Source organism: Ornithorhynchus anatinus, chromosome 3 (assembly GCF_004115215.2).
Source record: "Ornithorhynchus anatinus isolate Pmale09 chromosome 3, mOrnAna1.pri.v4, whole genome shotgun sequence".
Lineage (NCBI taxonomy): Eukaryota > Metazoa > Chordata > Mammalia > Monotremata > Ornithorhynchidae > Ornithorhynchus > Ornithorhynchus anatinus.
In genome coordinates this window covers 80,210,020-80,233,524 of record NC_041730.1, presented here as the reverse complement: position 1 = coordinate 80,233,524, position 23,505 = coordinate 80,210,020, and the positions used below count along the sequence as shown (strand labels likewise).

Sequence of the window (23,505 nt, the reverse complement as noted above, 5' to 3'; positions counted from 1 at the left end):
CTAGCATTTAAAACAGTGTTCAGCACATAGAAAGCGCTTGACAAGTACCATAAATATAGGGCTTACTGGGTGCCGAGCACTGGACTCAGCGCTGGGAAAGAAACTCCTAAGTGGGATTGTACCCGGTCCCTGTCTTTGGGGGCTCACAATCTAAAAATACAGAATGAGAAAAGGGACTGGCGGCAGATAAATAAGGAGAGATGAAACAGAACACTAAGACAACATGAAGACAAAGCCAGATCAGTAGGGTACTGTGGGTAGAGGAGTGGCATTTCAAGCTCCTCAAGGCTCAGAATCCACAGTCACATGGCATAGTGGATGGAACACGGGTCTGGCAGTCAGAAGGTCATGGGTTCCGATCTCCACTTTTCCGCCTGTCTGCTGTGTGATCTTGGGCAAGTCACTTCATTCAGTTGTATCTGTGTGCAGAGCACTGTACTGAGTGCTTGGGAGAATACAATATGACAATAAGAGGGTGACTGCCCTAACTGAGAGCTGGCCTACCATTCTTTCTGAAGAAGTAGACTTCACATGCTTTTGTTGAGGTGATTTGTAACCCGGGCTGTTAAACTGATGCCTGTTTGATACCCCCAAAAAGACAAAAGCAGGCCTTACGGTGAGCACTGTCCTGCTGGCTATTTTGCTTGGTCCCAAGCCCTGTTGGATTATTTGCTCTTTGGCAGCACTAACTGGGAGGAAGAGGAGGGGCCAGATTGGCACCAAGCTGATTATGCCATCTCATCAGACAGCCCTGAATATGACATTTAGGTTGGAGTAGTACAGATCCATTGGACAAAGTTCATGCTGTCAGAAGGACTTGGGTTCTAATACCGGCTCTGCCACTTGTCTGCTGTATGGCCTAAGGCAAGTCCCTTCACTTCTGTGGGTCTCAGTGACTTCATCTGGAAAATGGGGATCGAGACTGTGAGCCCCACGAGCTCTGCATACAGTAAGCGCTCAATAAATACGATTGAATGAATGACAAGGGGCTGTGTCCAACCTCATTTGCTTGTATCCATCCCAGTGCTTAGTTACAGTGTCTGGCACATAGCAAGTTACTATCTGATCAGTTATTATCTGATTAACACCAATTTCAGCTTTCTTGTTCAGGAAGCGCAGTCCCTGATCCACCCTGGATCTCTTCCCCCCACCCCCGACCTTTTTAATTTTTATGTTTTTTTCAGTAGGGGAAGAAGAGCTGAGTGAAGTTAGGAGTATTTGTCCGAGTTTCCACTGTATGAGAGTTGTCTGGAGCCAGTTCCTTAGAGGTCACAGAAGTTGCTCTGTCATTACCAAGCTTGAGCAGTTCGGCCCTGCCCTGCCCAGGGCTAGGCTTGGCACTTCCTCCTTTAGGTTTTAAAAGTCATTTTGAATTATCTTTGTCTGAAGCTCCACTAGCCACCAGATCTCCAGGTCGTCTCATCCAGACGGGCCTTCGCCGCCCTGCCGGTAAGGGGCACCTGGAATGAAAGCGCAGGGCGGCATCACCAACATCGTTTGCGGGCCAGTTTATGGAGGATGGGTGGGCATTTTCCAAGGCTTTTCTGGAGAAGTAGACAGGATCACCTTTTGGTGAACCAGGGTTGAGCTGTTTTGGCAGGAAGCTTCTTGACAACTTCTCTGTTAGTGGTATTGTAAGAACTAGTGTTTCCTGCTCTTCCCTCTGGTTCAAAAGGACAGAGGCTCTGGCCAGGCTACAGGAAGAGGCTGGCTATTGTTAGAAGTTGCATGGGATTAAGCGCTTTTTGGGCAAAGCACTGAACAGAGCTCTGGAGTAATTACAAGGCAATGACGAGAGGGAGTGTGGCCTGGTGGGAAGAGCACAGGACTGAGAATAATAATTGGGATACTTATTAAGTGCTTACTGTGTGCCAAGGACTCTTCTAAGCCCTGGGGTAGATACAGATGGATCAGGTTGGACATAGTCCCTGTCCCACATGGGGCTCACACTCTTATCCCCATTTTACAGATGAGGTATCAGAGGCACAGAGAAGTGAAGTGACTTGCCCAGGGTCACACAACATACATCCAGCATAGCCGAGAGTAGAATCCAGGTCCTTCTGACTCCCAGACCTGCCTTCTATCCACTAAACCATGCTGCTTCTAGTGGAAGTCAGGAGACCCACTGTCCCCTGCCCCAGTATACTTGGATAAGTCCTTTAACCTCTCTGATGTCCAGTTACCTCCTGTGGAGATAAGACAGATTTTGTGAGCCTGATGTGAGTCGGAGACTTTGTCCAGTTTCACCGTCTTTCGCCTACCCCCACTGCCTAGCCCATAGTAAGTGTTCGATAAATGCCGTAATATTGCATTGTACTTCCCCGGGGCTTAGGGCAGTGTTCTGCCCACAGTTAATGCTCCGTACCATTGATTGAAATCAAACTGGACGTGGTCCCTGGCCCACAGGGGACTCACAGTCAGTGGGGCAGAGCTCAGACCCATAGAGTGAAGTAGATCTGCAAAGGTCAGTGAAAACATGTTAAAAATTCAACAGGCAACGCAGTCTTTTTAACACTGTCTTCCCGGAGGAGACAGTCTTTGGGCGTCTTGTCATTCCAAACAGCCCTCAGATACAGAATGTCGCAGCCTCCCCAGTGTTGCACAAATGGGGCTAAGGACATGGGCGGATTCTTCTCTCCCTTTCCTCCCCTCCCCACTCTCACCTCCCCTCCCTCCGCGTGTCTCCAGAGGCTTAGTGGTGCCGTGGCCCTGGGTCGGGGGACAACATGCTTCAGTGAAAAGGGGGGTTTGACTTTGGTGGGATCCAAGAGAAGCAGGAGCAGGGAAAGCCTTCCTCCTCCTCCTCTGCAACCCCTGTAGCCACTTCTGTCGTCCTGCAGTCTGGGGTAAAACTTAAGAGGTCACGGTACCAGTCGTTCATTTGGTCATATTTATTGAGTGCTTACTGGGTGCAGAGCACTGTACTGAGCGCTAGGGAGAGTACAGAACAACAAGAAACAAGACACGTTCCTTGCCCACAACAAACTTACAGTCTAGAGCGTACAGTCAGAGAAGCGGTTGGCCAATCTTCCGTTTGCTGTGTTGCTTTCTTAGGGTATTCAGCCTTTCCTTGGGAGATGGGACTGTAGCAGCTCGGTACATAACCTTCATGGGCCTTAGAATGAACGTTTTTGGACCTTTTGTCTACCCAGCTAGAGCGAAAGGGATCAGCATTTTCATGACTTTAAAAAAAAACCCTGGTAATGGCATTAGTGGGTGTCGAACCTCAACCCTCCCCACTTTCAAAGTCCTCCTAAAATCCTAACTTACCCAAATAATTATCAGCTCTGCAGATGCTTCTTGCACCTGTATATTCATTTGTGCCCATCCTCAGCATTTGCTCCCCTCTGTGTCTTTGACTGGAATTGGGTTTTATTCCGATGCTACTGCTTGTGCGTATTTCTATATCTCCCTTCCCCGTTAAAGCTCGAAACAACTTCACACTTAGTACATCCACAGCCTGTAAGGAGAACCCGTCAGCACCCTGAAAAGAGAATGGCATTTATAGCACACGATCTGGCCGGGGGTGGATCGTTAGCCCGTCGCCGGCCTTATGAAGGGGAGGCTCACGTTGATGGATGCTGGGAGTATCTTCCTTGGGAGAGGCCTCCCTCTGATGGGAGCGGCGGCCGTCCCGGGGAAGTTTTGCAGGGAGGCGATTGCTGGGCTCAGGTCTTCCAAATCCACCCGAAGTTAGCAGTCACCATCTCAGGTTGCTGGGCTGCTCCCAGGAAACCACCTTTGTCTGCCAGTGCCCTGCCCCGATGCGCCTGCCACTTCTCTCTTCTGTTTGCCTGACAGTGCCCTGCATTGATTCATTCATTCAGTCACTTTTATTGAGCGCTTACTGTGTGCAGAGCACTGTACTTAGTGTTTGGAAAGTACAATTTGGCAACAGAGACAATCCCTACCCAACAACGGGCTCACACAGTAAGCGCTCAATAACAGCGATGGAATGAATTATGGAATCTGATTATCTACGGAGAATGAATTTAGTTCTTCATTCTCTTTTCCATTTTTGCCTTTCACCTCATTTTTACAAGAGAGTAGAAAAGCCCTCAAACGCACACTAATTCCCTGAGTGTCATGTGGTGTCTGTTACAGGAAGCAGCGTGACCTAGCGGAAAGAGCTCAGGGCCTGGGACTCAGGAGCTGAGTTCTAATCCCTTCTCTGCCTCTTGCCTGCTGTGGGACCCTGGGCAAGACACTGAATTTTTCTGTGCCTCAGATTCCTCACTGTAAAATGGGGATTCAATACCTGTTCTCCTTCCTACTTAGACTGAAAGCCCTATATGGGAGAAGGACTGTGTCCATCCTGGTTATCTTGTAGTTACCTCAACACTTGCTTAGTACAGTGTTTGGCAAGTAGCACTTAGCAAATGTAGTCATTATCAGTGGTATTTATTGAGTGCTTATTGTGTGCAGAGCACTGTACGAGGCGCTTAGGAGACTGCAGTATAACAGAATTAGTACACACGTTCCCTGCCTATGACGATCCTGCAGTCTAGGAAATAGCACAATGATTATTTTTATGAAGTCTCAGAGATAGGCTGTTCCTTGCGTTTAGTGCAGTGCACTGCACACAGTAAACACTCAATAAATACGATTGATTCCGTGACCACCGGTGGCGTTAGCCCAGAGGACCGGATGAGAGTTTGGGTGGCTCAGTCAGACCTTCCCCCCCACTGCACCTGGCTACATCTCTCACTCTTCTCCCCAACTTAAACCGAAGTCCTAGGGGACACAGATTACCTCAGTCTGATCCCTCGCGGAGGGAGAGTGCTCTGCACACAGTAAGCGTTCGGTCAGTAAAATTGATTGATTGTCAGACAGTAGTCCCAGTTAGGAGCACCCTTGATGCCAGGGCCTGAGAAAGGAACCTTATTATTTTTAGGGGCACGTAGGGCAAATGTGCAGGTAGTTGTCTCCAGACACAACCATGGATACAGTCTCAATCATTCAGTCGACAGTATTTATTGAGCGGTGACTGCGTACAGCGAATTACATTAAGCACAGTGGCAGCTGGTGTGTTCTTTTACGCTCCCTAGGACCTTCCCGAGTCTCCCCAGAACCCTTTGTGAGGTCAAACTTACCTGCACAGGGTCAGTCAGTTTCAAGGTGAAATGATCAGTCACATCTGTTCTCGCTTCTCCTTTTCGTTTGCTTTTCCAGTCTTCTTTGCCGGTAGTGGTCTTGGTTCTGTCTCCCTCATGATCTCTTAAGCCCTTCTCATTTTCCCTGGCCAAGAGTCCTGGATCTTTATGACTTGGTATTTAAGCGCTTACTATGTGCCGAGCACTGTTCTAAGCACTGGGGTAGATAGAGGGTGATCCGGTTGTCCCACATGGGGCTCACAGTCTTCATCCCCATTTTACAGATGAGGTAACGGAGGCATCGAGAAGTGAAGTGACTTCCCCAAAGTCACACAGCTGGCAGGCGGCGGAGGCGGGATTAGAACCCATGACCTCTGACTCCTAAGCCCGTGCTCCTTCCACTGATCCACGCTGCTTCTCATCTTTATAAGGCTGTAAGCTCTTTGAGGGTAGGGCTCATATCTGCTGTTTCTCTCGTATGCTCCCCAAAGCCGAATAGGTGCTCAATAAATACCACAGATTGTTAAGATTGGGAGTCCTATGTGGGGAAGGGACTGTGTCCAACCTGATTTCCTTGTTTCTAGCCCAGTGCTTAGTACAGTGCCTGGCACATAGTAAGCACTTAAAAATACCACAGTTATTATTATTGGTAACTCAAGGGTCTCTCTCATAGCTACAAAGAGCCATCGCACCTTTGATATGTACCTTGTCTTTTCTCTGGAAAGCCAATTGAAATTCCACTCCTGCCAAACTTGTTCCCGTTAATAAGCAGCGTCTTACTAAACTTCTCTTTTATACGTTGCCGCCCCAGTACAACATTTTCTCTTTTGTAATTTCATGGAGTGACTCATGTTAAATGGCAGGTTAGTTTCCTCACCCTGAAATTGTCGAACCATATTTTTCCTGCCGTGGGTGGGCGTTGAGGTTTTTCAAACAAGCGTGTAAACTGATTTCTTCCTTCTTTATTTACAGAGTCTGCTTTTTAGAAGATGCAGTATTACAGATATTCTAATGCTGAGGTCAGCTGTTGGTACAAATATCTGCTGTTCAGCTACAATATCATCTTCTGGGTGAGTGGAAAATTGATGCTGTATGAATCCGGGAACCTGTCAGCTCAGGGGCTCAAACCAGATACCTCTGACAAGTGGAACCCACTTGTCAGAATTATCTGGGGCTTTTGGTGCGTGTGGGAAAAGGGAAGGCACGCGGTTGAGGTCTCCCAGCTCGCTGTAGAACTGAAAAGAGGTCAGGCGAGATCTCTGGAACTGGAAACCAGGGTGAAAATAAAGGACCAGTGCAAGACTGGGTAACTCTTGCATTTTTTTTCAGGACTTGTTCCGTTAGACCAGAATCTTGTAGCCTCCATAACCAAAGATGGCAGTGAGGCTTAGCTGTGACCTGAAAAGACTCTTTATGACTCTCATTCCCAGAAGCGTTTCTTTGTGTTTTATACTGTGAACCCTGCTGACATTGAGAGACACCCACACTTGTCATGTGAGCAGAGGATTGGGCAACAGAAATCCCCTCCCGAGCTCAACGGCCAGCTCCACGGGTATAGGACCAGATAGCAGCAACCTCCCCTCTCAAATTCTGATCCCTTCTCGGGGATGGTGGGTGAAAAGTTTGTCATCCTAGCTCAAGATGAGATTCAAAAGTTCCACTGTCCCGTTGAGGATCCAGATGTTTTGAAGTATTAGCGTATCTTTGAGAGGAAATGATTCTTGAGAAGCCTTAAGGATCCCAGGATATATTTTATAAGATGGAAAATTAACAGGACAAGTAGAAAATAATAGAAACCGTGGTATTTGTTAAGCATTTAATATGGACAGAAGCAGCATGGCCTAGTGGAAAGAGCGTGGGCCTGGGAGTCAGAGGACCTGGGTTCTCATTCCAGCTCCACCACTTGTCTTGGTCAAGTCACTTCACTTCTCTGGGCTTCAGTTTCCTCATCTGTAAAATGGGGATGTAATCCCCCTCCCTCAGACTGTGAGCCCCATAGGGACAGGGGCTGTGTCTAGCCTAATTATCTTATGTTTACCCCAGCAATTCATACAGTGATCGGCACACACTGAGATCTCAACAAATGCCCTGATTATTATTATGTGCCAAACATTATAGTAACTACTGGGGAAGGTACAAGTCAGACATTGTCCCTGTTCCACACGCAGTTTACCGTTTAAGGAGGGAAAATATGTATTTAACTCCCATTTTGCAAATGAGGGAAACTGCGGTACAGATAAGTGATTAACCTAAAGTCTCACGCCAGCAAGTGCATTATCATCCAGGTCTTTTGACTGCTCAGGTCTGTGCTCTTCCCTCTAGGCCACGGTGCTTCTGGGGCAGAAAATTCCAAGATCCCCATTGCTTTGTCTAAGTTTCTCCCACAAAAGTTAGCGATTGAACAAGGTAATAGAAGAGATTACTCACTCAAGTGATGGCCTTCCCCAAGAGCCAAAAAACAGCTTGGCTTCCAGCAGATACTCACTAGGCATCAGATGACGAAAACCAAGAGAGGTGTGACTCACCTCACCTGCCCCCAGAATACCTGGGTATGCAGGAAGTGCAGGAAAATGGACTTGAAAATGTTGTCTCTGAAGGGGGCTTTGCTCTTTCCAGTTCCCGTTTAAGAGTGGGAAAGTCCCTTTGCCTTTTGTGAAAGGGAGGGTTCCATATTCCTCTTCCCCTCAGTCTGTCAGCTTCGGTTTCAGAAGAGGCTTCCTTGTCTGCAAGGCAACCCAGCCTAACGGAGAGCAGATTTTGACCACACGGGCTGGTTGTGGCAGCTTAGCCGGGCGGTGTCGGTTGGGTTGCACTAGCTGGCTGTTTGGGGAGAAGTTTAAATTCCCACCGCCTACCTGAGCTTGGCAAGTGGGGCAGGTGAAGCAGTCTGGGGTTGGGGGTGGGTGATGGGTCAGAGCACCCGGCTGCGTTCTCATCTCCTCGGGTAGTGCGGTAGAACTGGTTCCGTCCCGGCCCATGGCTGCTAAGGATGCCACTCAGACAACCCGCTAGGTGTTGAACCCGGGGGTAGGCCTCTCGAAAGCGGCTAGAACTCCCCCCCCCCCCCGCTCCGCGGTAGCAGGATGCTGTATTCCTGATGACACTGTTCATTTTTTCCTATCATTTTTGCTGCGAAAGAGGGAGGGGTCCTTCATTTCTCCTCTTGCCCTCTACATAACCCTTCTGTGCCCCTGATTACCGGTGATTTCACTTCCTGTTTTTTTCTTAATCCTTTGGAGTGCTCTGTATTTTCTCTTTTCCCTCCTAGCCTAAGTCTATTACTCCGTAATTCCAGCGAGCTCCGTTGTTGTGGTGAATCACACGTTGGAGTGAGATTTATTCACTTTTTCAGGTATTTGGTTGGTATATGGTATTTAAGCGCTTACTATGTGCCAGGCACTGTACTAAACACTGGGGTAAATACAAGCTAATTAGGCTGGACACAGTCCCTGTCCCACGTGATCCCGATTTTTTGGATTAGGCAACTGAGGCACAGGGAAGTTAAGTGACTTGCCCAAGGTCACATAGCAGACAAGTGGTGGAGTGAGAATTAGAACTCAGGTCCTTCTGACTGCCATCACTTTGAAAGGGAGAAGAGTGAGTCGTCAAGTCAGATTGGCAAATATATGTTACTCTTTAGTGCTTAGTACATAAGCACTCGGTAAATACCACTAATGGATGGTGGATGGAATGACAGTCCTAAAAGTATAGTGAACTTCCTGGAATTTTTTTTTAATGGTACTTGATAAGGCTTACTGTGTGCCAAACATTAGATTAAGTCATGGGATAGATACAAAATGATCTGTTTGGACACAGACTCTGCCCCCCATGTGGCTCAGGTTTTACAGATGAGCAAACTGAGACCAGAGAAGTTAAGTGACTTGCCCGAGGTCACCCAGCAGACAAGTGGCAGAGCTGGGATTAGAACTCACGTGGCCCGTGCTCTCTTCCACTTTTTTTTCCTTGGTGTTTAAGTGCTTACAATGTGTCAGGCACTGTACTAAGCCCTGAGGTAGATGCTAGCTAATTTAGTTCTTCAAAAAGACAGTCTTAATTAGGCTGTTTACATCCCTCCCTCTACTCTGCCCCCACAGCATTTGTGCCTATTTGTATACATTATTTATCGCTCTTTTTATTTTATTAATGATGTGTCTATATCTATGATTCTATTTATCAATTTTGATGGTATTGAGGCCTACTTGGTTTGTTTTGTTGTGTGTCTCCCCCTTTTTAAGCTGTGAGCCCGTTGTGGGGCAGGGATTGTCTCTATCTGTTGCTGAATTGTACATTCCAAGCGCTTAGTACAGTGCTCGGCACATAGTAAGCGCTCAGTAAATACAACTGAATGAATGAAATCCTTACCGTGTGCCAAGCCCTAAGTTAACACAGGAATAAAATGCAAGATATGTTATCAGGCAAGATTTTGAGGCTTTTGTGGGACAGAGATTGAGATAGGAAACTGGGGATGTTGGAGAATTTTCGAACTGGTCACTTACTGGGACGAGAGAGTGTCCCGAGTCTCTCTAGGAGTTGATGTAATGTGGACTGACATTTATTCAGTCATATTTATTAAGCGCTTACTGTGTGCAGAGCACTGTACTAAGCGCTTGGGAAAGTACAACCATCAACAGTGGCTTTCCCTGCCCACAACGAGCTCCCAGTTGGAGGGGGGAGGGAGACATCAATACAAATAAATAAAATTGCAGATAAATACATCAGTGCTGTGAGGGATGAGTCTCAGAGACTTGCTAATTATTCGGGAGAGGAAAGACTTCTTTGATTTCCGAAATTATTTTTCTAAGTCGCCTAAGCAGTTTAGAGTTATTTGCCAGTAGTGTGAAAGGAGCTGAAAAATCCCAAGCCCTGGTGTCCTACGGAATATATTTTCAGCAGGTAATGGCCTACCAGGTATCTCAGCCCATGACCTTTCATTAAAGGGGAGTTAATATTCCAGTGGTGTTTAGTACAGTTAACTCTTAAAACTTTGTTTTACAATATTTAAAAGTCTCTTGCATTCCAGCCCCCAAACAAAAGGGTTTGGGATATGTCTTGCCGATACGTGCAGAGGGAAAAAAAAAAAAACCTGCAGCATTTTTGTAAAACATGGAAATCAGCGTTTCTTGGTCTTTTCTGCATAATTTTATATTTCGTTTTCTGACCATTTGATTTACATGGTGTCTGGAATTCCAAATTATATCATTATAAATATAGGGTACACATTTGCTAGGTATTTTGTAAAGCAGGGCTACATTCAGTGTGGCGATGTGGTGACGAGAACTAAGATGAAAAATAACTCTGGAAACATTGAAACCTATGGCATTGCTTCTTTGTCCTTGCAAAAGATAACTAGCATCGTTTTGGATACCGTGAGCTCGTCGTGGGCAGGGGACGTGGCTATCAACTCTGGATCGAACAGTCCCAAACATTTAGGACAATGTTCTGTGCAAAGTAAGCGCTCAATAACAATAATTATTGTATGTGTTAAGCGCCTACTATGTGCCAGACACTGTACTAAGCAATATAATACCATTGATTGCCATGACTGCTCCCCTCCCCGCCACCCACCTTTCTCAAGCCACTTCCTTTGCTTTCAAAACGCTGAAAGCTTAATCTTTGGGTTTATCTCTTGTGCTTCTGGGAATGTGAAAGTTGCTGCAATACAATAGATTTACAGATCCCTTGTGTGGCATCTATGTTAGGTTCTCATTCTTCACATTGAAGATAACATTTGCCTTCGGTATAAACATTTAAGTCTGCAAGGGAGAAAAAAAAAATCACTGGGCAGTTATCAGTAAAAAGGAGAGTTGAGACAATCCTTTGGGTCATCAGTGTACATATTAACAGATTTGTGCTTTTAGTTGAATTATCCAAATTTCCTCAGCCCTTCATTTTGCATTGCCTGTATAGATCTTGCTATTAATTATAATGGAAGGATTCTTTATGCTTTTTGAATCAGGATAAATTTGTTTGAAGTATACTTAACAGTTTTATTTTTTTTTTCCTTCCAAGGCATATTATACTTTTGTCAGATTTGCATAAGCTTACAGGATATCGAATCGGACAGTTTACTGAACTGTGACTTACTAGAACAAGATGTGCTTTTAGATAGGGTGACTCCAATAGTTGATATATTTTTTTCTTTTTAAGGAAGATCTAAGTTATTTAAACGTAAGGTTTACAGAGACTCTCATGTCCTGCTGGCTGTTTTCTGATTAACTTAATTAGATGATGTGATCTAGTAATTAGACAAAATAAAGCTCTAACATAGTGATTAAAAGAGGAATGTGCATCTTCATTGGTAGGTAACATGTGGAAACTTGTGGCATTTCTTCTCCAACATTTAATCTGCTGGTTACTTAATTTTTTATTTTTAAATAATATACATGGATCTAATTTATTGTAAACTGAAGGTTTGGGAAAAGGAAAGATTTTGACTGTTTATGTCAAAGGTGAGGGTAGGAATTAGATTTGAGTATTCTCAAATCTAGTAGAGAAGCGGCGTGGCTCAGTGGAAAGAGCACGGGCTTTGGAGTCAGAGGTCATGGGTTCGAATCCCGCCTCGGCCACTTGGCAGCTGTGTGACTTTGGGCAAGTCATTTAACTTCTCGGTGCCTCAGTTACCTCATCTGTAAAATGGGGATTAAAACTGTGAGCCCCACGTGGGACAACCTGATTCCCCTGTGTCTACCCCAGCGCTTAGAACAGTGCTCGGCACATAGTAAGCGCTTAACAAATACCAACATTATTAAGTTGGACACACCAGAAGAGGGGAAGCTTGGGTGGCTCATCCCATTTGTTTCATTTTGCAAGCAGCTGTTTGTTTTGGGACATGGCCTTTGGACAGGGATTCCCTGTGTTGAGCATGGCCTAGTGGCAAGAGCCCGGGCTTGGGGGTCAGAGGTCGTGGGTTCTAATCGTTGCTCCACCACTTTCTTTATGACCTTGGGCAAGTCACTTAACCGCTCTGGGCCTCAGTTACTTCATCCGTAAAATGGAATTGAGACTGAGCCCCCTGTGGGACAGGGACTGTGTACAACCCGATAACCTTGTGTCCACCCTAGAGCTTAGAACAGTTCTAGGCACAGAGTAAGTGCTTAACAAGCTCCATAATTATTATTACTATTATTATTGAGGCAGGAAGTAAAAACCTGTCTGGTTACTACATATATTACCCAGATCTGCCTTGAACCCACATCCCCTGTGTACCCACAAAGCAGTACTGCCAACCCACCCTGCCCTAACCCACATTTGTAAACTTGTCGACTGACTCGACTCCACATTTACAAATCTGCAGCGAGGACTAACAAAACGTTAAATATTTATATGTAACAGTCATCTGTTCTGACTGTGTTATTTTAATGATGTTGGGCCACAATTGTATGCTTAAAATGAACAATTCAGTCCATCTTCAAATTTGAAAGTAGGATGTCAGACAGGTTTTTGAGGTCTAAATTAAGTCTACAAAACAATCAGTCCCAGGCAGAGAAAAATACCTCTCAGATGGAGCTCTGATGATTGGAACTGCAAAAATACGATATGCCAATATACTCGTATTTAGTCAGTGCTTTGCCCAGCCCACTTCTTGAGCAGATTGAAACAGTGAATCACGTTTTCAGGTATTTCTGAGTCAACATGTTACCTGTTTGCCTGCAAATGTATTATTTGAAGCAACACCTGAAACCATAAATTGTACTAGGGTACAGACATTTCAAATCTTTTGATCCATTGTTCTCGATCAATCAGTGGCAATTAGTGAGTGCTTACCGGATTCCGAACGATGTGCTAAGCACTTGGCAGAGTACAGGAGTGTAGGTAAAAATGATTCCTGCAATCAGGGAGCTTGCAATCTGTGACAGTAGATGGAATCACAAATTTCATTTCATAGTCCCTCTCTTCTCACTTTTTAAAAATTTCAACAACGCTAAGTGAAATGTAAAACGTAGCTTTCCAGATAATAAGGTGGTTGTCATTATGTACCATTCAAACCGTATTTCATGAATATTGTTTTTATCTGCCTTCCAGTTTTGAACAGTGAATACTTCTTAAGAACAACAGTTTTGAGGAGCATGTACAGTTTACTTCTTAAAGGAAAGAAAAGAATAAATCAACACTTTGGAAAAATACTAAATTCTGGGTAAAAGGGAGAGCTGCTATTGAAAGTGCTTGCATTCAGAATGAAAATGTTTTCAATTGATAATAGGAAACTGGGAACATCATGTTTATTGCGACACAGACATGGAAAAAAGTTTATGCAAATTTTGAACTTTCTGACACCAGAACTAGCGATTTACCGAATTACAGGCCGAAAACAGAAGTAAAATTTTAAATGTATCAGATTTGGAGTTAAAAACTTCAGACCTTTTTATACAGTTTTGGGAGATGGTTTTAAAAATTTATTCGAAAAAGGTTTTACTTTTCAGCTGTATTTGTTGAGCGGTTATTGGGTGCAGAACACTGTACTAAGCACTTGGGAAAGTTCAATACAAAAATCAGTGACATTCCCTGCCCACAATGAGCTTACAGTCTAGAGGATGTAGAAGATCATCTCATTATGATATAATGAGAAGCAGCCTGGCATAGTGGCTAGAGCCCAGGCCTGGAAGTCATGGTTTCTAATCCCGGCTCCACCGTTTGTCTGCTGTGTGACCTTGGGCAAGTCACTTCACTTCCTCTGGGCCTCAGTTAACTCATCTGTAAAATGGGGATGGAGACTGAACCCCACAAGGGACAAGGGACTGTGTCCAACCCGAACTGCTTGTATCCACCCCAGTGCAAAGTACAGTGCCTGGCACAGAGTAAGCGCTTAACAAATGCCATTATTATTATTATATAGACGATGCCATATCACACCCAACAACCGTTTTTGGAAATCTAAATATAAGTGGTCAGAAAGCTTGAGAAGAACGTATCCAAGAAATAAAAGCAAATAAAAGTCAAGTGGGGGAGAGATCGTATCATCCCTTCTCACATTCTAAAAGCACTTTGTCCCTCCCTGGTTCCTTCCATAGCCACCGTGTTCAATTGCTCATTCCCTGATGGCTCCTTTCCGTCTGCCTTCAAATATTCTCAAATTTCCCTCATACTAAAAAGCCTTCTGGATCTCAGTGCGGTCTCCCAATCCCATTTCTCCACTCCCATTCCTGTCGAAATTCCCCAAACCGATTCCACTCCCCTTCCTCCCACACCATTCTTGATTTGCTGCTATCTGGTATCCACTACCTTCAGTATGTCGAAACTACACGCTCCAAGGTCACCAATGACCTCCTCTTTGCCAAATCTAGCAATCCCTACTCTATCGTAATTCCCCTGGGAATCTGTTATTTTTGGCACTGGCACCACTCGTTCCTCCCGATAATGTTATCAGGAGAAGCAGCGAGGTCTAGTGGATAGAGCACAGGCCCGGGAGTCAGATATAATCCCGGGTCTGCCCCTTGTCTGCTGGGTGACCTTTGGGCAAGTCACTTCACTTCTCTGTGCCTCAGTTACCTTATCTGTAAAATGGAGATTATTAATACTGTCAGCCCCATTTGGGACATGGAATGTGTCCAACCTGATTAGCTTGTATCTACCCTGGTGCTTAGTCCAATGCTTGTCACATAAGTAAGCGCTTAACAAATTCTCTCCCCCTTCCCCCCTACTCACAACACCCCCCCCCCCAACAAAAAGTTTCACCAGCCCAATTTTTCTCCTATGTTTTCCCCTACATCTATGGGCACACTCAGTCTCTTTCACTGACTTCCCTTCCACCTTTCATTCTTGAACTGTGGGTGTCCCTTTAAGCTCTGTTCTGGGTCCCTTTCCCTTCTCACTTTCTATTCACACCCATAGGAAGCTCATCTGTTCCTATAGCTTCAACTGCTAACTCTCAATGGATGACATCTCTCCTCCCCCCTCCACCCCAGGGAAATCTACTTTGCTCACCCTTACCTCTCTCCCCATCTGCCTTCTTGTATTTTTTCTTACCTGGGGACATCTCCGAATGAATGGCCTACAAACACTTTAAGCTTCATATATCAGAAACTGAACTCATCTTCCCTCTCGAATCCCCCTCATTCATCTATTCAGTTGTATTTATTGAGTGCTTACTGTGTGAAAAGCACTGTACTGAATACTTGGGAGAGTACAGTATAGCAACAGACAGCCACATTGCTGCCCACGATGAGCTCATAGTCTAGAGGGGGAGACAGACATTAACATAAATAAATAGAGAAAGAAAATACAGATATATACATATATGCAGTAGGGATGGGAGGGAGGATGAATGAAGGAGCAAGTAGGAGAGGCGCAGAAGGGAGTGGGAGAAGAGGAGCGGAGGGCTTAGTCAGGGAAGGCTTTTGGAGGAGATGTGCCTCGTGTTGAACTTCTGTACATGGTCGTCGTCAGTCGTATTTATTGAGTGTCCACAGTGTGCAGAACACTGTACTGAGTGCACAGGAAATTTCAGTAGCTAGTAAATGTGATTTCCTCCTTCGAAGATCTCGCATTCTATTTACTTATTCTGGTATTTAAGCACTTGGCCCCATCTGTAAATTATTTTGAATGTCTGGTCCATGAAATTTTAAACCCCTTGTGGACAGGACACCCAGGTGGTCAATATATGCTATTGACTGTTACGTTGTATTCGTGCTAAAGATTATAAAAAAGTTAATTATTTAGCTGTGATGCAAAATTCAGCTATGTATCTATCTACTTATTAGATAGATACATTTATAAGAAGATTAGACTTAATCCCTGTCCCCCATGGGGCTAACAATCTAAGGGTGAGAGAGAACAGGTATTGCAGCCCCATTTTACAGATGAAGAAACTGGGGCACAGAGAAGTTAAATAACTTGCCAAAAGTCACAGAGCAGGCACTTGGCAGAGCCAGGATTAGAACATAGATTGCCTGACTGCCAGGTCTGTGTTCTTCCCATTAGGCCACGCTCCTTCTCTAGAAATGGAGAGCTGTAGCCTGGTGGGATTGAAAGAGGAAGAGATTCGAGGCAGGAAGTGTGATGATGCCAAGACTGCAGGCCTCTGGGAGAAAGAAATGATAGCGTTCACTGTAACGTGAAGGCTGGGAAGAAGAGTAAATTTAGTAGGGAATTTCCTCTATCTGTAATTTATTTTAATGTCTGCCTCTCCCTCTAGTCTGTAAGCTCCTTGGTGACGGGGATCCTGTCTACCAACTCTCTTGAATTGTACTCTCCCAAGCGCTTAGTACTCTGGGCTCTGTGTGCTGTGCACACAGTAAGCACTCCGTAAATATCACTGATTGAGAATCAGGTTATTGCCATGTCAACAAAACCAGTTGGGTAGTGTTTGCAGGAGAAGATAGTGGTCAGTGGTGTCATAGTCAAGAGGAAGGGAGGGTGAGGACAGAGTAGAGCCCATTAGAAATGACTAAGAGGAGGTTGTTGGAGACCTTGGTGAGTGAGGGTGCGAAAGCCTTCCTTAGAGAAAAGGTAGCAAAAAACATGCCTCTTTGGAAAGCCCATCCATAACAATATTTTTTTTTTAATGGTACCTGTAAAGTGCTATCTATGTGCCAGGCACTATACGAGTGCTGGGATTGATACAAGATACTCTGTTTGGACACAGTTCCTGTCCCATATTGGACTCACAGTCTTAAGTTGAACAGGGGAGGATTTTATCCCCATTTCACTGTTTGAGGTAAGTGAGGTGCTGAGTAATCAAGCGACTTGCCCAAGGCCACCCAGCAGGCAAGTGGCCAAGCTGGGATTAAAACCCACGTCCACTGGCTCCCAGGCCCGTATTCTTTCCAGAAGGCTACACTGTTTCCCCTATTGGAGACCAATCAATAGTATTTATTGAGCAATCTTGGAGTTAATAATAATAATAATAATGTTGGTATTTAAGTGCTTACTATGTGCAGAGCACTGTTCTAAGCACTGGGGTAGATACAGGGTAATCATGTTGTCCCACGTGAGGCTCACAGTCTTAATCCCCATTTTCCAGATGAGGTAACTGAGGCACAGAGAAGTTAAGTGACTTGCCCTCATTCACACAGCTGACAAGTGGCCGAGCCAGGATTCGAACCCACGGCCTCTGACTCCTAAGCCCGTGTTCTTTCCACTGAGCCACGCTGCTTAAAAGACTGTACTATGCCGCTAGGGAGAATACAGGAAAAGTAGAGAACACATACTTTGTTCTAAGGAATTTGGAATCTAATTTTAATCCTTTTCATGAGTTTCATTTCCTTTTATTTTATGAAATAATAATGTATAGGCATACCCCTTGGTATAGTTGTGATGTATTTCTCAAAAACATATAGTGAGCCATATGCCTCCCCCTTGGTTTATGGGCAATTTGTTTAGTCCGTTCCAGAAAGAGCCACAACATTACCGGGCTCTGCAGGTAGGAGTCCTTCAGTCAGTCATATTTATTGAGCTCTCACTGTATGCAGGGCACTGTACTAAGCGTTTGGGAGAGTACAATATAACAATAAAAGACACCTTCCCTGCCCCCAACAAGTTTACAGTTCCCACTTCCCCCTAAACCATAACCCCACCCTTCATTTTTCCTAGGGACTTTTCTAACCTCTTGCATCACTTTGTTACCCCATAGCACTGATGTGCATATCCTAACCCAATATTATTTCCCCACGCTGTAATTTATTTTAGCATCTGTCTCCCCTCTAGGCTGTAAACTCCTTGTGGGCAGGCATTGAGTCTGCCAGCTCTATAGTATTGCACTCTCCCAAGTACTTAGTACGGTGCTCTGAACGCAGTAGGCGCTCAGTGAATACCACTGATTAGTTGATTTGATCCCAATCCTCTGCCTTGATCCCTGCCTCCCCAGCTCTCCTCACCACCACCCCAGGATGTATTGTCTTGTAAATAAGTAAGGTGTGCAGCACCCCTCAAACCATGCACTACAGCAGCTGCCAGCAAGAGAGGGGAAGGCAAATGCGACCGGGAGTCTCCTCCTGGTGTCCCGATGCCGGTCCCGCTTCTGCCTCCTTCCTTCCCTCAAGGGTCAGGGAGGCCACCCTGTCGCTGCTCTCCGTCTGACTCTGATACCTGTCCCCAGTGCCAGGCACCCCCTTGGGTCCCTGCGCGGTCTCTGGGAGCTCCACTCCCCCCGTGCAGTCGTTGACATCCCCGCGCATCTCCCTGTCCTTCCCCTCTCACCGTCTTCCCCTCCTATTCTGTGTGATTGACCACACCCTGGCTCCTTGGTGATCTTCCTGGTTGCTACTGCAGACCACCAGGGCTGGGAAGGATGTGAGAACCACTGTCTTAGTGTGGCTTCGCCGCTCTGGTGCTAACCTTCTCACTCTGCCTCCATCTCTTCTCACTCTTCTCACTCTGCCTGTCTCGCCACCGACCCCCGGCCCACGTCCTGCCTCTGTCCTGGAACACCCTCCCTCCTCACATCCGACAGAGAATGACTCCTCCCCACTTCAAAGCCTTATAGAAGTCACAGCTCCTTGAAGAGGCCTTCCCCGACTAAACCCCACTTTTCCTCATCTCCCACTCCCTTCTGCGTCTCCCGGACTTGCTCCCTTTGCTCTCTCTCCCAGCCCCACAGCACTTATGGCTATATCTGTAATTTTATTTATTTGTATCGATGTCTGTCTCGTCTCTCCCCCCCGCCCCCGCCAGACTGTGAGCTCATTGTGGGCAAGGATTGTCACTGTTTTTTGTTGTATTCTTTCCCAAGCCCTTAGTACAGTGCTCCGCACGCAGTAAGAGCTTAATAAATACACTTGAAAGAATGAATGAAAGGCTCCAGCAGTGTAGTTGGTTTAGTTTAGAAACTAAGGGAGGGTGGAGGGAGGCAGTCAGTGGAGGGAGCGACTCGGGAGCGTGGAAGGGGAGGAAACCGGCTCAGGACGGCACAACTCCAAGGGAGCAGGGAGCAGGAAGGGAATTGGTTTTCCGGCAGCAATTGGATGCGTTCTCACACGGGGCTTATAGAAGCGGGGCTACGTCGGCAAACGTTGCCCGAGACGCCCCCCCCGGATTTTACGTAGCTTGGTCGTTTGGAACAGGGGCTGCACTTGTACTAGATTACTAATAAGTCTACAAAGAATTTATTAGTAATTGGTTGCGTTTGAAAAGGGCGAACTGGGCATGAACATACAGTTGCTCATTGAGCCCGTGCAAGGGCGTGACCGTCTGTCTGAGTGTCAGGTGGATGGTGACTCTCGTGTCGGCATTAGTACAGTCAGGCACCGCGTTGGCTGGGTGGACTAGGGGAGAAGCCGAGGTCAGTGACAGGGCTCCGCTAGGCCACGGTAATTTGAGGACAAGGGAGAAATCAATCGTGCAGTTGTATTTATTGAGCGTTGACTGTGTGCAGACTACTGTTTGCTCAGCTCTTGGGAGAGTACAACCCAGGTATGGGTCATGTACCCTACCCACAAGGAGCTTAACAGTCTAGAGGGGGAGACAGACATCAATATAAATCACAGTTATTTACAAAAGTGCAGTGGAGCTGAGGATGGGGTGAATTCCGAGTGCTTGAAGGGCACAGATCCAAGTGCGAGGGCGACACAGAAGGGAGAGGGAGTAGAGGAAACCAGACTTCATTCATTCATTCAGTAGTATTTATTGAGCGCTTACTATGTGCAGAGCACTGTACTAAGCGCTTGGAATGTACAGTTCGGCAACAGATAGAGACAATCCATGTCCATTGACGGGCTTACAGTCTAATCGGGGAGACAGACAAAAATAGCAATAAATAGAATCAAGGGGATGTACATCTCATTAATAAAATAAATAGGGTAATAAAAATATATACAAATGAGTGGATGAGCGCAGTGCTGAGACGAGGGCAAGGGAGAGGAGGAGGAACAGAGGGAGAGAGGGGGAAAAGGGGGCTTAGCTGAGGGGAGGTGAAGCAGGGGGCAGAGAGGGAGCAGAGGGAGAAGGGGAAGCTCAGTCTGGGACTTTAGTTGGGGATGGCTCGTTGGAGGACATGCGATTCTAGTAAGGCTTTGAAGGTGGGGCAAGTGGTGGTCCGTCAGGTGCGAAGGGGGTGTTCCGGGCCAGAAGGAGGATTTGGGCAAGGAGGCGGTGGCGAGATAGGCGAGATAAGTGAAGAGGGACTAAGTTGGCATTAGAGGAGTGAGCGTGTGGGCTGGGTTGTAGTAGGAAATCAGTGCCGTCAGCTAGGAGGGGAGTGAGCCGAATGAGTTTTTTAAAGCCCATGGGAAGGTGCGGTTTTCAGGTTTCTGATCACTCCGGCAGGCCGGCCCGAGTCTAACAGTCATAGCAGGCACGGCCTCCCTCCCACTCTCTAATACCTCCTCTTTTTCCGTTGCCCATCTCTTGACCTTCCCACCACCACTGCCCTGCACTGCGCACTGTGCACATTTCAGCTCCCCGGCAGTGCTTCGCCGGAAGGGCTGCACTCCTCTCCCCCACCCTCCCCAACTCCGGGTCGTGACGTGGCACGGCCCCGTGTAATGAAAACCCGGGGTGGGGTTGGGATTGCCTCGTAGCCTGGCTTCCCCTCTCTTCCTACCTCTGTGGGAATCTCTGCATGGTTCCCTGCAGGAGTGAAGATTGCGTCTTCTCTTATACTCTTAACCTTTTCTGCTCTCCTCTTCTCTACCCAACCCACTCTCTCCTCTCTCTTCCATCTCCCCCACCCCCAAACACACACCTCACCTCCACGTATCACGTCCATAGTTGTTGTTGGTATTATCTCCGGTGCATTTGCTTTTTGTGGGCGATTGTATTGCTTTCGGTGGAATATTTTTATTTCATTAGTGTGGAATAAAGGCAGAGGATCATTCTTTTGGGCAGAATGTATTTTAAGTTAAGCACAGTATTTTTGCATAGCAGTTTTCAACTTCTTTGGAAGCAATTCCCCGTGGCCCCTAGGTTTCGGTTTGGAGGGTCTTCCTTCTCACCCACCCAGAAATACTGGGCAGATCCCAGCCAGTGCCCCGGTGAAGAAAAGCAACAACAGCCCAAGCAGTGAGAACAGAAAACGCTCCTGCCACCACGGGCTGTGGAGGAATTTCTGTTGTCCCTCGGGTTAAGCAGGATCCCGCCGTCACTGCCGTAAAGGCCTTCCCGCCCCAAGAACCCTTCGAAGGGTCCCCGGTTTGGAATCCTCTGAATTCAGCTACCGCTGTCCCTCTAGAGCTGACGCAGAAAGTGAACGCGCCAGAGAACGCACACCAGTTTCTGGTGGAGCTGGTCTGAGGTCCTCGTCCTACATTCTCAGTTCAGTTGGCAGGGCTTCAAACCGGCCTACCCTTAGATTGGGGAGCCCCGAGAGGTAGGCCGTTGACGCAGAAGCCTGGGTTTCCTGTGGCTTCTCGAAAGCACCCACCTGTTGATCGTTGAGGTGGGCGAGCTTCGACCCGGGGCCCTCAAATCTGACTCTACGACGTGTCTTTTGTATCGGGGCTGGCCAAGCCTCGGAGATTCGAGAGCTCCAAACCGAAAGCGGAGTGCGCCCGGGAGTCACAGATCAAAAGTGAGAGCAGGTGTTCATTCAACGGGTGGGCCGCTAGCTAGTGGCAGCCGTGACCAACCGACCGAAAATATTCATCAAGCCTCTACTGTGCGCCGAGCACTGCACCGAATGCTAGGGAGAGCACCCTAAAAATAAAGCCTCGGTCCCTCCCTCAAGGAGCTTGCCGTCTGATGGGTCCATATCTGTAGTTTATATTAATATCTGTCTCCCCCGCTAGACTGTAAGCTTGTTGCGAATGGGGAATGTGTTTATTGTTGTACTGTGCTCTCCCAAGTGCTTAGTACGGTGCTCTTCACACAGTAAGCGCTCAAAAATTGTGATTGAATGAATGAGAAAGACACACATGATTTCCAAATAGCGGGAGCAGGAGAAGGAACAGATCTGTGCCTGTATTAGCAGGAGGGTGGAATGATGAATTAAAAAGTGAAAGCAGTATGCCTGAGATGACCTTGACATCAGTGCTTGGGATTGTTGGATACTGCTTCAGCGCTGTGGGTGGTTACGGGGGAGAGCTGGCCCTGTGTGACCTGGGGCCGACCCTGGGGGAAAGGGTGCTGCTGTCTGCTTGGCTCCACTCCCCATGAAGCGGACACAGAGATGTGTGTGTTGACACCGTGACTGTGACTGTCTTGTAGACAAGCCCCGGGGGAGTCTTCTCTTCCCTGTTAATCAGGCATGCCCAGGGGCTCACATCTAGCATCAAGTGAGAGCCCAGGTGGGTCTGAGGCTTTGTTAAGATATCAATGAACAATCACTGTGGTTTTTTTCTTCAGTCCCCTGGGTCCCGCTGCACCCGAATCACCGGTAGGTGACCTGCGGGTTCTGCCTCTCGTTCTCTGGGGGAAAAGCAGCCGGACGGGCTCAGGGTGGACTGCACATCCGGGCACCTGCCGCCGGGGCTTTGCTGGGGTCCGGGAAGTGGGGAGCCAGCCGGGCCTTACTTGGCTCGGGGAGCAGGCGGTGGATGGGGGCCAGAGGAGTGGGGATGATGCTACCGCTCCTTGTTGGACTCTGAGTCCCCCCCCAGCCCCGGGCCCAGCCGCTGTGCGAGGCGATGGAGAGAGAGAGCGCACGGACTGGGTGACCGACGGGTCGCCGGCGTCAGAGCCCGGCCGAGGCAGAGAATGGGTTTTTAGCTGTAGAAACTCGGAGCCAAGTGGCGGCCGGAGTGGCGGGATTGCCGCTGCCCTGGCGTGGCGGCCTCCGCTGCTTCCTGGATCCCACGGGCTCAAATGTTCGGAAGCCAGAGGGAGGGCGTGTGGGTGGCCAGTATTTTGGTCCGCCCTTGGTCCTTGCTGTCTCTGAAAATGTTTCCCCTTCACCACTCTCCTTCAGAGCCAGCCCGGGCCCTCAAGAGCAGGGGCAACAGCACATCGCATCTCACCGCCATGCGGGGAAATCCTCTCATCCATTTCTCCCTCAGTATTTTCACGGACAACCAGCAACAGACGTACGGCCTGGGGCTCCTGAGCCTGCCATGCACTCGTGCATTCACACGCAGGACCGGAGGATTTATTTGGAGGATTCCTGCCGCCTAATTGTTGATTTAGTTCATGTATTGCATTGAGAAGGTTTCCGGTTGACCTCCCTTCATCCCTGATTCATTTTTCTTCTCATCTTTCCAGTTAGCTGGAGTCGCATTTCTTGGGGTCGGACTCTGGGCGTGGAGTGAGAAGGTAAGATGGCCGGTGAGGGATGAGTGGAAACTCTTACAAGTAATTAATGTGAGTTGGAAGGGAATCAATCAGTGGTATTTATTGAGTACTTACTATGGGCAGAGCTCTGTCGTAAGCACAGAGTAATTGGAGAAAGTAACATATAGTGTAAAGATCTTTAAAGCACTTGGCAATATCCCCGATCTTTGTGGTGTGCCTGCAGTGTACCAAAACTTTGTTTTGTTTTTAATGATAGATACTGTGCACTGGGGTAAATATTTAATCAGGTTGGTCACAGTTCCTGTCCCACATAGGA

The 23,505-nt window shown here is 47.1% G+C and overlaps 1 protein-coding gene across 2 annotated transcripts in view; it reads left to right on the top strand.

Moving 5' to 3' along the window:
* The window catches only part of TSPAN14 (tetraspanin 14), a 65,539-nt gene that overhangs the window by 23,070 nt on the left and 18,964 nt on the right, over window positions 1-23,505 (top strand). For both annotated transcript variants that reach the window (XM_029059725.2, XM_001507527.5), the window contains 2 exons: window positions 6,066-6,163; window positions 23,160-23,210. In XM_029059725.2, the coding sequence (XP_028915558.1) occupies window positions 6,083-6,163; window positions 23,160-23,210 (132 nt within the window). In that variant the 5' untranslated portion in view covers window positions 6,066-6,082. The remainder of the gene's footprint in view (window positions 1-6,065; window positions 6,164-23,159; window positions 23,211-23,505) is intronic.